Here is a 19,052-nt window from a genome sequence, read left to right as displayed (position 1 = left end):
GATCCTACTGAAAGGCAGAGTAGGCTTTAGGGACCTACTCCTGTTCCTGTTACTTCTCATCATTTGGAAATGAAAGCTTCAGGGGTAGTGGAGGAGAGGAGGCAGCTTCAAGCAGGTTGAGAGAGAGGCTGGCTACAAGAGGGAGGAAAGAAAAAATCCTGAACAGAAACAACATTTTAAAACCTGTCAACAAAGGAACACTCAGCTATCTAGAAGCCAGGAAAACATGAAATTAAAGAGGAAATGAATTAATTGTGAATTTATCTTAGCTTCAAGCTGCACCTGTTAAGGAGCTACTCTATGGAAAAAACTGTTGTAGATGTTGCTATAATGAATGTCTATTGCTAATTTTGAATCTGTAATGAGATCTGAGATGCTATAAACAGGGTAGAAACTGCCTTCTTAAAGTATTCTAATTTTATAAATGTGATTGAAATACATTATTTGTGACCTCACCAGTTTGGGGAAAGTGCCTTTAGGGTGATAGCTTTTTATATGTAGAAGCTTGTATCAGTTATTCTGGAAAAAAAACCTCTGCTATCTTATGTCCATTGTTCTGTTCCAATTTAAAAACTATGATATCTGTAAAATTATAGCTTTCCTTGTAAGATGTGGTTTTAAATTTAATGGGGTTCTGTGAGAGTCTAAATGCTCACGTCAACACAAATTAAAACAGTATAAATTTTGCTATAAATTCTGTGTCTTATGGTCCTGCTTCACAACCACCCTCATGAAGGAGCAGTGCTCCGAAAGCTAGTGCTTCCAAATAAACCTGTTGGACTATAATCCAGTGTTGTGTGATTTTTAACTTTGTCCACCCCAGTCCAACACTGGCTCCTCCACATCATAAAACAGTAATATTATTAGTTGCATTACCAAATAGAGGAGTCAGTGAGAATGAAGTAGTCACCCTCAAGGGCACCCATCAAAAGTAAACATTTATTTTGTTTCTTGACCAGCAAGGTCAGCGAGGAGTTGGGCAAGATTTTGGCAAAATTATCACAGCAAATGAGTCAGGTGAGATGGTAAGTGACCTATATGCCTAACTTTCCTTCTATTTTTTCTCCGTTTCATTCCTTCAGTTCTCCAGGTGGGCAAGTATCTCACCTTTGCCTGTCATCACCTCTAACTCATTGCAATGCTTTCTATGTGAAAGGTTGCTATTTATAATTCTATTGTGTATTTCATTTCAATAAGGACTTATTTCTTTGGGGCTGGGAGGGTGGCCATTGAAGAAGGGCCAAGTATTGGTACAATAAATATAAGTTCTCCACCATCTGCTCCTTTGTTCCTCTTCCACTTTTGTCAAAAGTATTAAAAAAAAGTTTCCAAAATCTTTCAGCTTTGAAGAGGGATCATACTGGAGTGGAGACATTAGCTTTGTTTTTCTCTCCACAGACCTGCTGAGTTTCTTCAGCATTCTGTTTGTTCCAGATTTCTTGCAGTATTTTGCTCTTAAATAAACAACCGCTAACAGACATCTGGGGGAATAAGTAGCTAAATGATGGAGTATACCTGGCTAGCTTTCCCTCTCTGTAGGTTCTGCCCCATGGGTGTCTATGTTTTTGTAATGGCCAGATGTCTGGTAGCCACAGTATCACAGATCCTTCCATAATGTGCCCATCAGCACAGGCTGGTTCTGATTCTCTGCAGTAATAACATTTTCCATAGAAGCAGCTATTGTTACCTAAAAACAATAAAATAATTTGTTAAGACAAATCAAGAAAATGAACAATTTTACTTGAAGCATTCACAAGATTAATTAAGTTATTTTATCATTTAAATGAACAAAAGATGAAGGAAAAAAGTTTTTCTCCAATGAGATACCATTTTCTTCTGATCTGATCACAGTGAGATGATTATGTTAAATCACAAAATTAAGAGAAGTCCACAGGATTTCAGTGATCAGTGCGAAAACTGGAGGGACTCTATTCTCTCAGTTAGTAATGGACATTGGCACATTTGCATCAGACTGGTAAGCTGCATTCAGCAATAGTGAAATAAATAAATAACAGAAGAGTCTAGAGAAAATTCCAATATGTGAATCTTGCTACAAATGCACGACCTGAATGGCATAACTTCTGGCTTACAAATGTTTCTGCATTACTAATTTGGGAGTAATGAAAGTAAAGTATTTTTGACTCTCATTGTTTTAACTGTGCTAAAGTGATGAGAAAATAATTGTTTTTACTATTGCTTGAGATACTAATTTATTCAGTGTACAAATATAATTCAGCTTTCGCATAGAAAAATTGAGAGCTCTGCCCTTGAACATGGAAAAAGCCATTTGGATTCTGTCAGTTAGTCTGCCTCATTTCCACTATACTCAGTATTTTACTTTGAAATTAAATTTGTTCTTGATTATTAAAATAATAAACAGAAAAGTTAAAAATATATAATATTAACACTGGTAGTTCTCATAAGAAGCAGGAATAAGCATAGACTGTTCAGGCATGTTTCATCATTCAATAAGATCATAGCCTCGCCACACCACCACCACAAGTACAAAACTCCCTCCACTACTTTGTTGACCAATAATCACTCATGTAGTTTTGAGTGTAGCCTCACTGCGGTCTGGGGAAGAGAATTTCCAAGTTTGAGAGAAAACAATATTGCTCAATCCTATCTTAATTGAACGATTTAAGCAACTTATTTAGGGCCCCCATCAATTGAATTATTCCGTTTTCAGTTAAAAGATTTTGATGATTTAAAGTTATACCATCTGGTTTCTTCCATGGCTCAAAGTTTCTGACATAGTTTTATGGCCTTCACCTCAATAAGTAACTGGGCTCTTAGACACTTTCTTCAGGGAATCACACCTTCAGGCTATTCGTGCCACTGCTGCTCAGAATGCTCATACTTCAGCATGCGGGAAGCAGTCTACTTGTAATGAGGTCTAGACAAAGCCATGTAAAGCAAGTATGAAAAGCTTCACAAGCTTGAGCTCCATGTTTTGGAGCTTGAGCACACCTGAAGTCACTGTGGTGCAACCATGAGGCTGAGATTTATGGGTAACACCAAAGTAGTAAATTCAGAGATGGGGTCACACCACAAGTTAGGCAGAGGAGGTGATATCGATTAAAGAGAGCATTGCAATGATACAGAAAAAAGCCATTCCAGAAAGTTCAAGGACAATTAATTTGGCTAGAGCTAAAAATCAAAAAGGATACAATTGCATTGCATGGTGCAATCTATAAACTGTAGCTAGTGGAAATGAGAGGATCCTATTTGCAAGGAAATTACAGGGGTTATGTAAATATCACACAGTAGTTATAATGGGGAATATTGATTACCCAATATAGACTGGGATACTGGTAAAGTTAATGATGGAAAAGGGCAAATGTTCGTAGATTATCAGAAGAATTCCCTACAGCATTATATATTTGGCCCAATAAGAAAGGAGGCACGACTAGACCTAGTTGTTAGGAATGAGGTATATCAAGTACATCAACTGTCAGTGGGGTACATATAAAAGGATAGTGATGACTCTATCATAAGATGTAGAATTACAATATAAAATGGCAACTATAAATCTAGAGTCAGAATATTCAGTTGGCGGACAGCTGATTTCAATGGGCTAAGACTAGACCTAAGACAAAAAGTATGGCACTGGAAAAGCACAGTAGGTCAGACAGCATCCGAGGAGCAAGAGAGTCAACATTTCAGGCATAAGAACTTCATCAGAACATTCCTGAAGAAGGGCTTATGCCCAAAACGTCGACTCTCCTACTTCTCAGATGCTGCCTGACCTGTGCTTTTCCTGCACCACACTTTTCGACTCTGATCTCCAGCATTTGCAGTCCTCACTTTCTCCTAAGAACAGACCTAGACCAGATAGATTGGGGCAAAGGTTGGTGGGAAAACTGTAACTGAACAATGGATTACCTTCAAAGAGAAGTATTTTAGGTACAGTCAAGATTAATTCCATGAAAAGGAAAAAGTAGTACAAACAAATCCAGAGCTCCCTGGATGACAAAGGAGATAGAGTAGCTAAAGAATAAAATGTGTGCTTATGACTGGTACAGTTAGTAAATACAACTGTGAACTACGCTGAATACATAAGGTTTATACGTGAGGTGAAAAAGCTTATGAGATAAGCAAAGGAGGGATTATGAGAAAAGTCTAACATCAATGGAAATCCCAAAGTCTTCATAAACACATCAATAGTAAAAGGATGATGAAAGAAGTCAGAAAAATAGGGACCAAAAAGGAAATTTACACATGGAGACATTGCTGAGGTCTTTGTGTTTACTTGTTAGGCAAATGCTTCCTAGGCAACTGTATCAGAATAGGAAACCCGGATCCAAAATTGATAACGTAATAGTACTTGATAAGCTGTTGATTTTTATAGTTGATAAAGCACGAGGACCAGAAGGATGGCATTCAAGATTTAGAAGGAAATGAGAGAGGAAATTGCAGAGGCTGGCAATATGTTTTCAATATTCCCTGCATTTAGAGATAGTGTCAAAGGACCGGAGAATTGCAAATATTACACTCTGTTCAAAAACATTTGTAACAGTAAGCCTAATTTACTATTGGTTTAACTTTGGTTGTGGGGAAACCACTATAAGTATTATTCAGGACAAAATTAATAGTCACATTAAAAATATGGAAAGCCACTTTGGAGTTAAGTCAGTCATATTTTACTGGAGGTTTTTGAAGAGATAACGTGAGGGCAATACTGTTAATGTGGTGTAAATGGACTTCCAAAAGTGTGATACAAAATTAGAGTTCATGCAGTACGAAGATCAGCAATAACATGGATACAAAATTGGCTAAAAAAATCGGAGAGTAGTAAATTTCCGATAATCCTCAGATGCTGTAAAGTGCCAGAAGATTGAGAACTGCTAATGTAACATCCTAATTCAAAAAGGCAAGGGAAAAAAAAATTAACTATAAGCCATTTAACTTAACATCTACCAATGGAAAATGTTCGAGTATATTATAAATGATGTAATCCCAGTACATTTAGAATACAATATGATCAGAGTAAATATAACTTCACGATGGAGAAGTCATGCCTAACAATTTTTTAAAAATATTTTTCTGAAATAATAAACAGGATAAAGGGGAACCAACAGACATAATATATTTAGATTTCCAATTAGCACATAAGGCTACTTAATAAGAATCTATGGTTTTGCGGGTAATATATGAGCATGGACAGAAGATTGGAAATCAAACTGGAGACAGTGTTGGGATAAAGTGGCATTTTCAGGATTGTAACCCCTTATCTAGTGGAGTGCCACAGGGATCAGTGCTGGGGCCACAATTCATTTACATTATATGTTAGTGACTTCGATGACGGAAGTGAAACACTATTGCCAGGTTTACATATGACACTAAATTAGTGGGAATTCATCTAATGGGGATGACAGAAAGAGTTTACAGAAGGATACAGACAGTGTATGAGGGTTGGCAAAAACCTGGCAGATGGAATATAATTTGGGAAAATGAAGTTATGCAATTTGGGAATCCTTATGCATGAATCACAAAAAGCTAGCACACAAGGTCAGTGGGTCCTAGGGAAGGCAAGTGGAGTGTTTGCCTTTATTTCAAATGAAACAGAATGTAAAAATGCAGAACAATTGCTAAAACCAAAAAAGGCCTCAGTCAAATCACACCTAGAATCCTATGAGCAATTTTGGTCTCTTCATCTAAGGAAATATATCCTCGCGTTAGAGTCAAGAGTGTGGTGCTGGAAAAGCACATCAGGTCAGGCAGCATCCAAGCACAGGAAAATTGACGTTTTGGGCAAAAGCCCTTCATCAGGAATGAGGCTAGGAGCCTTGGGGGTGAAGAGATAAATGGGAGGGGGGGTGGGGCTGGGAGGAAGGCAGTTGAGAGTGCAATAGGTGGATGGAGGTGGGGGTAAAGGTGATAGGTCAGAGGGGAGGGTGGTGCAGATAGATGGGAAGGAAGATGGACAGTTGGGACAGGGTCTTGAGGCCGGTGCTGAGCTGAAAGATTGCAACTGGGGTAAAGTGAAATCCACATTGATGCCATGGGGTTGGAGGGTCCCAAGGTGGAAGATGAGGCATTCTTCCTCCAGGTGTTGGCGGCTAAGGGAATGGTGATGGAGGAGGCCAAGGACCTGCATGTCCTCGGCAGAGTGGGAGGGGAAGTTGAAATGTTCGGCCACGGGGCAGTGGGATTGGTTGGTGTGGGTGTCCCAGAGATGTTCTCTGAAGTGCTCTGCAAGTAGGCGTCCTCTCTCCCCAATGTAGAGGAAACCGCATCGAGAGCAACAGATACAGTAAAGAACGTGGAAATTCAGGTGAAACTTTGATAGATGTGGAAGGACGTGGGCGGGTAGGTGTGAGTGCAGGCTTTGCAATTCCTGCGGAGACAGGGGAAGGTGCCAGGAGGAGAGGGTGGGTTGTTGGGGGGGGGGGGGCGTGGACCTGACAAGTTAGTTACGAGGGAGCGGTCTTTATGGAAAGTGGATAGGGGTGGGGAGGGAAATACATCTCTGGTGGTGGGGTCCTTTTATAGGTGGCAGAAATGGTGGAGGATGATGCGATGTATACTGAGGTTGGTGGGGTGGAAGATAAGGACCAAGGGGGTTCTGTCCTTTTTGCATTTGGAGGGGTGGGGTTCGAGGGTAGAGGTGTGGGAAGTGGATGAGATGTACTGGAGGGCATCATCAACCGCGTGGGAGGGGAAAGTGCGGTCTCTAAAGGAGGCCATCTGGTGTGTTCTATGGTGGAACTGGTCCTCCTGGGAGCAGATGGGGCGGAGGCGGAGGAATTGGGAATAAGGGATAGCATTTTTGCAGGAGGCAGGGTGGGAGGAGGTGTAATCCAGATAGCTGTGGGAGTCGGTGAGTTTGTAGAAAATGTCAGTGCTGAGTTGGTCACCGTTGATTGAGATAGAGACGTCCAGGAAGGAGAGAGAGGTGTCAGAGATGGTCCAGGTGAATTTAAGGTAGGGATGGAATGTGTTGGTGAAGTTGATGAACTGTTCGCCCTCCTCGTGGGAGCATGAGGTGGTGTCGATGCAGTCATCAATGTAGCAGAGGAAAGGTGTGGAATAATGCCGGTGTAACTGTGGAAGATAGATTGTTCCACATAGCCGACAAAGAGACAGGCATAGCCGGGGCCCATGCGGGTACCCCATTAGAGACGTTAGAGACAACCCAGAGATGCTTCACTTGCTTGATTCCATGTAATAAGAAATTTCTTATTAGGAAAGGTTGATTAGACTGGGCTTGTACTGATGTGAGCTTCAAAAGGATGAGAGACCACTTTATTGCAACAAGATTCTTAGGGTAGATGCAGAAAGGCTGTTTCATTTTATGGTATAATCTAGGACAAGACAATAATCTCATGAATAAGGGATTTGTTTTGTCTCAGGGTGGTGAATTTGTATAACTGTCTAATTTAGAGGAATGTGGGTCTAGATTAAATTAAGTATATTCAAATCTGAAATAGATTTTCAAATCTGTGAAGCAATCAAAGGTTTTGTGGCAGAAAAATGCAAAACTCCATTATCGCATTGAATAGTGGAGTTGACTGGATGGACTATGTGGCCTACTTTGACTCCAGTGTATAATGGTCTTATCATTTGCAATTGCTGCAAATTAAAAGCAAACATCAGAGTTAGCACTTCAGAGAGAAAACACAGCCTTTCTCTATGTTATTGTTAAAATTAGTCAGTTTTGTAAAGAAGTATGGAGTATCCTGAAAAGGAATCAAAGTGCCTAGACTTCCAGTATTCTAGCTCTTTATGCATTTGTAGTTATGTGGTTGAATAGAGTAGTTTGATCCAGATGATTTTCATTGCATCCAGAAAATAAAAACACCCAAAGGGCTCCAACACGAACTTCACTTTTCTTATCCAATATCTCCATTAAACACTAATATACCCAGCTGCAGTAACATCTGATGGGATATTAAAATATGGACAGAAACTACTACAGAAATATAGAAGTGTTCACTTCTTTATAAACTTTGCAAAACATTACAATGAGATGGAAAAGCAGATGAATTCAGAATTACACAAGCACTTTTTTCATAATCCCTAGTTTGTAATGCTTTACCACCATTTTTATTAGGTATAATTTTATGTTATGCTTTGAATGTCGTTTCATTACAAAAAGCTGCAAGTTAGCTGTCTTTAGAGGAATAGAACAGAATCCCTACAAAGTGTAAACAGGCCCTTCGGCCTAACAAGTCCACACCAACCCTCCAAACAGTAACCCACCTAGACCCAATCCCCTACCCTATTATTCTATATTTAACCCTGACTAATGCACCTAACCTACACATCCCTGAACACAATGGATAAATTTAGCAGAGCCAATTCACTTGACCTGCACATCTTTGGACTGTGAGAGGAAACCCATGCAGACACGGGAAAAATATGCAAACTCCACACATACAGTTGCCCTGGAATCGAACCCAGGTCACTGGTGCTGTGAGGCAGCAGTGCTAATTATTGAGCCACTATGACATGAGACAAGACATGGGGAAGCTTAACTCTTGTTAATTTTTCAGAACAACATATTGCTTCAGGAGAAAGGCATTGATGGTATTATTTCAATATCAAAATAGACCCTCCACTTTAACAATTCAACAGTCATAGCAGATTCAGAAAAAGACTTGCTAAGGAAAAGATTTCCACCTCACCATCCTATAACATTATCAAAGTATGTGCGTTCAATTTGTACACCGCTGTGTTAAAACAGTACCTTCATGTATATTATATATGTGTTATTGTGGAATGAACAGCAGTAATTATCTGGAATTACTATATACCCAAAATGAAATATATACATACCCTGTGTGAGGAAGGTGCTCAGAAGCTGCTCAGAAGCAACTGGTTTTATCTCAGTGTACAAGTTCACATATCTCCCAACAACCACTGGAGCCCGGCGTAATCCCAAGATTCTAAGTGAAACAATATAGATCAAAAAGTTTATCTTTTTTGGTAAATAACTTTTCTTATACAAAACTAAACAATAAGAATTCAGTTTGGGACCTCAAATTCCTATTATGACTATAAAGTGGCAATCAACAAAAAAAAGATGAGAAGACTTGCCAGTCAGTTCTGATTCAACATTTTGAAGTTTAGAAGTAATGACAGACAAAACCCGATTATGGAATTCCAATATAATAGAAGCTAAGACAGTGTTATGGAGCAAAGTTAAAACGGAAAATGCTGGGAAAATTTAGCAACTCGAGCAGCATCTGTGGAGAGATAAACTGCTCTGATGAAAAGTTATCATTTTTTTCTCACAGATGCTTCTGGATCTGTCAAGTACTTTCAAACATTTTGTTTTGATTTTAGAATTTAGGTAACTGGTATTCTTTCTTGGTTGTCTTGGAGTCTCCTTATTGCTAATACAGTTTAGTGTTAGTTTCTGGATTGACTGAATTTACCAAATTCATGAAAAATAGAAGAACATTTACTGGCAAAGACACATCATGACAAACATGATTGTGTAGATTAGGTGGGCTTCAGAGTGATTTCACAGGTCGGCACAACATAGTGGGCAGAAGGGCTGTACTGTGCTGTAATGTTCTATGTTGCTAATAAAACAGGATCTAAGGCAATAGCTAAAGCAGGTCTCATTAATTAAACACAAACATCTGCATGGCAACTTCTCTTGGACCAATTTAACAGAGTTAACAAGCATTTGGGATTTCATAAAATCATGCCTCAAGTGATACAAGCCTTTTGTAATTTCTAAATTGAAATTAAAATTGATTTAATTGATTTCCTGTTCAGCGCAATTGGCAAAGATCCAAGGGAGAGCTTTAGCACAGAAATGAGTGGTTTGGAAGAGGCGAGAAAGGAGAATTTTATAGGAAGGTTCGAGGAAACCAGTGTATGGAGGGATTATCAGAAGGTTCGAGAAAACCCATGTATGGAAGGATTATCCGAAGGTTCGAGGAAACCCGTGTTTGGAGGGATTATCGGAAGGTTCGAGGAAACCAGTGTATGGAGGGATTATCGGAAGGTTCGAGGAAACCCATGTATGCAGGGATTATCAGGAGGTTCGAGGAAACCAGTGTATGGAGGGATTATCGGAAGGTTCGAACTCATCTCTTCCCACTTTGACACTGTCCTGTCCTCCTTAGTCCAGGAACTCCCCACCTACATTCGTCACACCACCCACGTCCTTCACCTCCTCCATGAGTTTCATTTTCCCAGCCCCCAGTGCCTCATCTTCACCATGGACATCCAGTCCCTGTACATATCGATCTGCAACGACGAAAGTCTCCAAGCCCTCAGTTTATTCCTCTCTCGCCACCCCAACCAGTACCCTTCTACCGACACCCTCATCCACCTGGCTGAAGTGGTCCTCACTCTCAACATCTCCTTCCAATCCTCCCATTTCATCCAAGCCAAATGGGTAGCCATGGGCACTTGCATGGGACCCAGCTATGCCTGCCTATTTGTCGGATGTGGAATAGTCCATCTTCTGCAGTTACACTGGCACCAACCCCAACCTGTTCTTCTGCTACATCGATGACCATATCAGCGCCGCCTTGTGCTCCCACAAGGCGGTTGAACAGTTCATCAACTTCACCAACACTTTCCACCCTGACCTCAAATTCACCTGCACCATCTCGGCAACCTCCCTCCCCTTCCTAGACCTCTCCATCACCGTCTCTGGCAACCAATTAACCATAGACATATACTACAAGCCCACTGACTCCCACAGCTACCTAGAATACGCTTCCTCTCACCCTCCTTCCTGTAAAAACGCCATCCCTTATTCCCAATTCCTCTGCCTTCGCCACATCTGTTCCCAGGATGACCAGTTTAACCTCAAAGTCCGAGATGGCCTCCTTCTTCCATGATTGTAACTTGCCTTCCCACATAGTTGATGATGCCCTCCAGCGCACCTCCTCCACATCACGCACCACCGCCATTGAACACCACCCCTCCCAATGCAACAAGGACAGAACCGCCCTAGTCCTCACCTTCCATCCCACCAACATCCGCATACAACGCATCGTCTTTCGCCACCTCCAAACTGTCCCCACCACCAGAGATATATTTCCCTCCTCAACCATTTCTTCTGTGAATCCCTTGTCAGGTCCACACTCCCCACCAGCCCACATCCCACTCCTGCACCCTTCCCTGCCACTGCAGGAAGTGCAAAACCTGCACCCACATCACTCCCCTCAACTCTGTCCAAGGCCCCAAGGGATCCTTCCATATCCGTCAGAAATTCATCTGTACCTCGACCAATGTCATCTACTGCATCCCTTGCATTCGATATGGTCTCCTCTACATCGGCAAAACAGGACGCCTTCTTGCAGATCATTTCAGAGAACATCTCTGGGGCACCCACACCCACCAACCCCACCACCTCAAGGCTGAACACTTCCAGCCCTCCCCCCCCCCCTCCTTCAAAGACATACAGGTCCTGGGCCTCCTCCACCGCCAATACATTACCACCCGACGCCTGGAAGAGGAATGCCTCATTTTCCACCTTGGGACCCTGGAATCACATGGGATAAATGTGCATTTCAACAGCTTCCTAATTTCCCCTCCCCCCACGTCATGATTAGATTAGATTAGATTACTTAGTGTGGAAACAGGCCCTTTGGTCCAACAAGTCCACATCGACCCTTCGAAGAGCAACCCACCCAGACCCATTCCCCTCCATTTACCCCTTCACCTATCACTACGGGCAATTTAGCATGGCCAATTCACCTAACCTGCACATTTTTGGACCGTGGGAAGAAACCGGAGTACCCAGAGGAAACCCATGCAGACACGGGGAGAATGTGCAAACTCCACAAAGACAGTTGCCTGAGGTGGGAATTGAACCCGGATCTCTGGCACAGTGAGGCAGCAGCGCTAATCACTGTGCCACCATGCCGCCCACTATCCCAGTCCCAAGCCTCCAACTCGGCACCGCCCTCTGAATCTGTCAATCACTGCTCCCTCTGGTCTATCACCTTCATCCACCTATTGCTTTCCCAGCTACCTCCCCTCAGCTGCAACCCCCTTCCATTTATCTCTCAGCCCCGACCCACAAGCCTCATTCCTGGTGAAGGGCTTATGCCCGAAACATCGATTCTCCTGCTCCTCAGATGCTGCCTGAACTGCTGTGCTTTTCCAGCACCACACTTCGACCAAGAGGCTAGAAAGTACAATTTTTAAAATTCTGAATGCCTTCAAGAAAACCCGTCAAACCACTCTCCCCACACCCCCCCCACCCCAACAAATTTGAGGTTCCTAAATAATTTTTAGTCGTTGTGAGTTTGGGCAAGTAGAGTGTGCTCAGATTCACAGAAAATGTTCTGATGGACAACCTGATCCCAGAGACTGGCAATTTAAATATTTTAATGAATCTACAAATAACCCAGTTTATGGATTACATTATCCCAGTCATTGGGAAATACAGTAGCTAAAGCAATATGAAGGCAGCATAAAGGATACTTGCCTTCACAGCACTACTTATGGATCATGATCCATGCATGAGTGCCTGCTTATACAGTTTGCAGAATATTAGCAAACAAGCAATGAGAAAGGCAAATGACATTTATTGACCTTAATTGCAAGGTAGTTGGAGTACAGCAATGAATAAAACTTGCTACAATAACACAAGACTCTAAGAGATGAGCATAATGAATATTCCTTATCAAGAGATTCCATTACTTCCACCAGTTTAACGTACCTGACTTTTAACAGAAGTGCAAACATTTGATTAATATGGGACTCAGGTTTTGAAATAACTTTCTGAGGGTTGAAGTTTTAGTCGTTATGGGTTTGGGCAAGTAGTGTGTCCAGATTCACAGCAAATGTTCTGATGGACAAATGAAAATGTATTTCTAAACTTTAAATATTCAAAAAATCTGTTATTCCACACACCTTAAAATTAATATGCGTGCTTGAAAATGTATTTCTACAGATTCAAATGTATACAAAATATTTCAAAATGGTTTATAAAACAGTCAACAGGAAAATAATTTCCAAAACAAGTTGAAATCATGAATATAAATAACGATTCCCCCTTAATTTCTGGACAGTACTTTTAAAAAACAACTTTAACCTTAAATTTTGAAGTGAAGTGCAGTAACAAAATTCAAACTGCCAAATACAAAACCAGTCTTAGTAAAATTTGATTTGATTTATTGTAGTCACATGTACCTAAGTACAGTGAAATGTTTTGCAAGCAGTACAGGTAGATCATAGCAAACAAGGACATACAGATCATACAGTGCTTAGACAGAGTGAGGTATACTAGGTTACGGCTGCACAGGAAGTGAACAAAGTAAGAGCAATATTATTTGCAGTTAGGTCCATTCTGTCGTCTAACAACAGCAGTGAAGAAGCTGTTCTTGCGTGTCAAGTTTCTGAACCTTCTACCTGACGGAAGAGGTTGTAGGAGAGGATTACCAGGATGGGAGGGGTCTTTGAAGATGTTCTAGCCTTTCTGCGGCAATGGGAAGTGTGAACGGGAGTCCATGGAGGGAGCTTGGCTTCTGTGATGGTCTGGGCAGTGCTCACAACTTCCTGTAGTTTTTTATGATCCTGGGCAGAGCAGTTGCTGTGCCGGGCCATTAGGCACCAAATAGAATACTTCCTATGGTGCACCAAAGATTCGTGAGAGCCCTCACGGACATATCAAATTTCCTAAGCCGCCTGACAGAGGAGGCAATGTTGAGCCTTCTTGACCATAGTATCTATGTGGGAGGTCTAGGACAGAATGTTGGTTATCATCACTCCCAGGAAGTTGACGCGCGCTCCATTGATGTAGATAGGCACGTTCCTCCTCCTTTCTTTCCGAAGTCAATGATCAGTTCTTTTGTTTTTCCAACATTGAGAGCAATTGTTATCATTATACTTAGTACCATTTTTGTGTCAGGTCCTCAATGATAACTTTTCAAATTATTACAGAAGACATTTTCTTGTGTTTAATGTCAGCAATCACTAAGAAGCAAACTACATTTCTTGATGAAAGTCTTGATGGCCACTATCAAGAGAAATCATGACAGAGAATTCCACATAACAATTATGAGAAGATTGAATTATCTCACTTTGAACGTGTACACAAAATGAAATGCGGGCATATAAATACAGAACACAAAGGGTAATAATGGTGGCAAAGTGATAATGTCACTAGACTTAACTAGAGGTCGAAGCTAATGCTCTGGAGACCTGGGTCCAAATCCCACCATGGTAGCTGGTGGAATTTAAATTCAATTAACAAATCTGGAATGTAAAACCATCCTTTCACCAGGAAGATAATCTGTTGTCCTTAGTGGTCTGGCCAACATGTGGCTCCAGACATGTGACTAACAAAAGTTGAAATGAGTTTAAAAGCAATTAAACTCGTCCAGCAACATCCATGGTCACATGAAAGAATTTTTAAAAAAGACCAATCAACTCAAGTCCTTCTACGAATCCCTTTCAATTAACTACCTATCATGTGAAAAACTGAATGGTCTCACAGTGAATTTATGTATCACAGCTTTCCCCCCATTCACTTAATTTATGCCCTTCCTTAACTCCTTCCTCTCAATTAAACGTTGTACCTTACCCAATGATGTACTGTCTCCAAACCTGGACAATTAATTTTATTCTATTAAATAAGTGGTGATATATATGGTGAAAGATTATGGTGAAAGTCCAAATACAGATCCCTGGGATACACCACTTGTTGTATTCTACCTTTATTCCTACTATCTGTTACCTACCTCCAGAATAATTCCAAGTGATTTAAATGAAGCAAATGTCAAACAGAATCCCTCCTATTTCTCACCTACATCCTACCCATCAGCAACATTGTCCAAAAGCACAGTGAGATTTTTCCTAAAATTTTCTTGTGTCCAGATAATTGGTGTCCAAATATTGGGAGATCCGCATCAGGGCCCAGTCGAATTCCTAACTTATAGACAGGTATCTGGCAAGTTCAATCTTCTTATGGGTTCATTTATGTTTCTAATGTCTCTGATCCTGAGCTCAGGATGGAGACTAGGGCCAGATACACAGAGCTTGCCTGCATACATACTTCTGAAATGTTATAAAATTTAATATCTGCTCTAACTCAGTGGCTAGCACACATTACTCAACAGCACAATACAGCCAACTCCAGCTCACCATCACTTTCCCAACCTGATGAAACCTGAGTGCTCTACTGACCAGACCAAACTTGACTACAACTAATCATGATTATCCCATCAATCACTTAATTCCAATAGTTTTTCCATCGATCTCCAAACCAGTCCTCACATCCTAGACCAATCTCAAACAAGACCAGATGACCCAAAGACTACCTAAATGCCCCCAATTTGACCACCTCCACCATTTACTCACTCACCCATTGACTAAACCACACTCATTCAATAAAAAAAATTGAGACGTATAAAAAGTTGTCCAAATATGGCAGCTACTGTTGTAAAAGTAAGGCAAGTTCTCTATTTCTCTTGACCTTCTAATTCTTGCTGGTCCTACTCTAGGGCGACTAATTGATCCATTTTTGCTTCTGCTGGTCGAAGAAATGTCTGAAAATGGATTGTATTAAGCAAATTGCGATCAGACAATTTAGTCCAATATTTTTGAACACCACTTCGAATTCCATTCCCTAACTTTCAACCACATCGCTCTAGCAGCTGAGATTTAGTTATTCTCAGCCTTGGTTCCATGGTTGACAGCTGAGATGAGTTTCCAACCATAAATTTATGTAACCATTCCGACTTCCTACCTTCATTTCCATAAAATCTCCATTCTATCTTAGCTCATCTGCTGCTGAAACCCTCACTCGTGCATTTGTTACCTCAGGACAAGGTGAGTGTTACTCCCATTGATATCAAGTTCAAAGTATCAAAGAGGCCTAGCAAAACTGAAATCAAGGGAAATAGGGGAAACCTCTGCTGGTGGGAGTCATAGATGGCACAAAGGAAGGTGGTTCTTGGAGGTCAGTCATCTTGGTTCCAGGAGTTCCTCTAGGTAGTGTCCTAAACCCAACATTCTTCGGGTGCTTCATCAATGACCTTCCCTCCATCATAAGGTCAGAAGTAGAGATGTTTGCTGATGAGTGCACAATATTTGGCACCATTTCTAAAACCACAAATATCAAAGCAGTTTTTGCACAGACAAATACTAAATAACATTCGTGCCACACAAACACCCAGCAATTCGCAACTTCAAAATTCTCATCCTGGTTTTCAGATTTCTCCATGGCCTTGTTCCCTCCCTAATCCTTTACGTCAATCCCAAATTCCTTGGCATTTCTGTACTCACCATTTCTGGCCTTATCAGCATTCCCAAATTTGATAACTTAGCCATGCCTTAATGTATAACCTAAGTTCTGGAATTCTCTTTCTACATCACTCCATCTCTATGATGTGTTTTCTTCATTTCAAATGCTCTTTCTAACCTCCCTTTCTGACCAAGGTTTTGGCCATTTGAGCTAATAGCTCCATATTTGGATTACTGCCTGTTAAGGGCCTTGGGACATCATCTTATTTAAAATGCACTATATCAATGTCAACTTTTGTTACAAATATTTAATGGTGAGAGTTACGTATCTTTACATTCATCATAAACTAATTACAGCACTTATTTTCTCCCAAACAGAGATTTGGACAGGGGAAGACGGAGGTGGACTGCAACAAATGCAATAAGATCCAAGCAGACTTGCAGAGTGGACATATAATTGGCAAATTAATTTAAATGTTGGAACTTTGAGATACTACAGTTGGAAATGAGGAGGCTATATATTACTTTTTGATCAGCTATTCACTGCAAATGTTTGTGGACAGCACCAGATGAACACAAAGCAATTTTAACAATTAACTTTATGGCAATCACTTGCATAAAAAAGTGGCAAGTTAAATGGGAAGGAACATATAATTTGAACTGAAATGCATATTTTCAAAATGTCATAGTATATGATAATTTATCATTCCTTCAAATTATTGATTTTACATCATTCTATTGTTAACAACATTGAGTGTCAATGAAGTTTCATTCATAACAGTATCCCTCTGGTCACTCTGTCCTCCAGAAATGCAATGAATACCAACAGTAGCTTCCTAATTCTGACAAATTAGTTAACAGGTATATACTTCAATATAAGACTTGGACTGGAATTCCCAAAAAGGATTAACTCATCAATTTTTTCCTTACTGTAACACAGTTCATAAACATCAGTTTTAGCAAAATAGTAGTCAAATATCATTCCAATTTCCCTACTCATAGCTTTATGATACCTCGATCCCACCTCAAAGTACTAGATAATTTATACTGATGTCTGCACATGCTGAGGAGGCAATGACCTCATGGTATTATTGCTGGATTATTAATCCAGAGACCCAGGTAATGTTCTGGGGACTTGGGTTCGAATCCCACCATGACAGATGGTGGAATCTGAAATCAATTTTAAAAATTTGGAATTAAGAGGCTAATGATGACCATTAATCTATTGTCAAATGTCCTCCTTAACTAGTGTGGACTCACAGCAACATGGTTGACTCTTAACTGCCAGTCTAGGCAATTAGGGATGCTGGCCTAGCCAGCGATGTCCTCATTCCATGAATGAATAAGAAAACCACCTCATGCATAATGAAGATAATCCAGTGGAATTCCATGCCCATATGCAGTCAGACCAAGATGTCTATGACAACTGGTGAGTAAACATTGACACAAGTGCCAGGCAATGGCCATCTCCACCAAGAGAGAATCTAACCATTGCCCTGTGGTATTCAATGACATTACCATTACTGACTACTTGAGTAGGTCAGGAGCTCAAAATCCAATGGCAAGTAACTCACTTCCTGTCTCCCCAATGTCTGTCTACCATCTACAAGGTATAAGTTATGAAAATGATGAAATACTGTCCATATGCCTGCCTAGCTTCAAATCCAACAACACTTAATAACCTAGAGAACATCCAGGACAAAACAGCCTACTTAATTGGCAGCCATACTACCACCCAAACCCCACCAAAATACTTACTCTCTTTATTAGTGGCACCATCTACAAATGAACTCCAGTAATCCACCACAACTGCTTCCAAACCAGCAGCCTCCATCATCAAGGATAAGGGTAGTTGATGCATGGGCGGTACACCACCACCTGACTTCACAAACCTAAAGCTATGTTGTTGTTGCTTCATTGCTACTGGATCACAATCTTGCAGCTAAAATAGCTAGAGAAACTCAGTGTGTTCTGAGGAAGAGTCACTAGACCCAAAATGTTGCCTCTCCTTTCTGTCTACAGATGCTGCCAGACCTGCCAAATTTGTCCAGTTATTTGTTTTTGCTTCAGATTTCCAGGATCTACAGTTTTATTTTGTTTAGTGACCCTGGGGCACCCCTTCTACCAGCACTAATGTTTTTACCAACCCTAGTATACTGGCAAATATTCAAGAATTCAGATCATCACCAGCTTGTCCAGGGCAATTAGTCATAACGTCATCCAGTATGGAAACAGACCCTCTGGTCCAACTCATCCATGCTGACCAGGTTTCCGAAAATGATCTAGTCCCATTTGCCTACGTTTGATGGGCAGGCCTAGCCAGCAATGCCCACATCCTGTGAATGGATTAATAAAAGACAGAACTCTTAAGCAATCAACAAAGAAAAATAAGAGAGAGACAAAGAACACAAGGTACTTTATCACAGAGCGGAAATTAATAGACTCAAGAACCTGAAACCTGACTTATTCCATTCCTTAAGTTCAGCATTCTTAAGCTTTTATTTTCTCTCTGGGTGCCACAAAACTGCTACACATGCAATTTTATTTTGCTGATTATTTTCTGGAGAATTCTACTCTATTTAATTCTTCTAATTATTTAATAAATATTTTGAGAATAATTTTAATGGTTCAGCACCATATGGATTTTCACCTTGACTTACTTTCTCCCCTATCTACTGTACTACCACATTTTGAATTCAGAGTTAATGTTATATGAATGTTTCAATCAATGCAATGGCTCTTATTAAAACTTCAGAAAAGAGATTATTTTGTTCTTTGTTATGTTTCCACTTGCAAACTGCACAGTATTTTACTTTCTCATCGTTAATTGTCAGCAAGCCATTTGTATCATTCAAGTTTACATTCAAGCATGTAAATTTTCT

At 40.6% G+C, this 19,052-nt stretch overlaps 1 protein-coding gene across 2 annotated transcripts in view; it reads right to left on the bottom strand.

The window, feature by feature from the left end:
* Positions 1 to 19,052, bottom strand: part of fam20b (FAM20B glycosaminoglycan xylosylkinase) — a 170,840-nt gene that overhangs the window by 35,930 nt on the left and 115,858 nt on the right. For both annotated transcript variants that reach the window (XM_087990913.1, XM_087990914.1), the window contains 2 exons: positions 8,782 to 8,891; positions 1,516 to 1,687 (listed from right to left, as the gene is read on the bottom strand). In XM_087990913.1, coding sequence (XP_087847039.1) covers positions 1,516 to 1,687; positions 8,782 to 8,891 — 282 coding nt within the window. The remainder of the gene's footprint in view (positions 1 to 1,515; positions 1,688 to 8,781; positions 8,892 to 19,052) is intronic.

This window comes from Chiloscyllium plagiosum, unplaced genomic scaffold, assembly GCF_037043375.1.
Source record: "Chiloscyllium plagiosum isolate Xiang-an unplaced genomic scaffold, Cpla_swu_hap1 HiC_scaffold_9, whole genome shotgun sequence".
Classification (NCBI taxonomy): Eukaryota; Metazoa; Chordata; class Chondrichthyes; order Orectolobiformes; family Hemiscylliidae; genus Chiloscyllium; species Chiloscyllium plagiosum.
The sequence above is the reverse complement of the archived record's forward strand: the minus strand, read 5'-3'. Positions and strand labels throughout refer to the sequence as shown.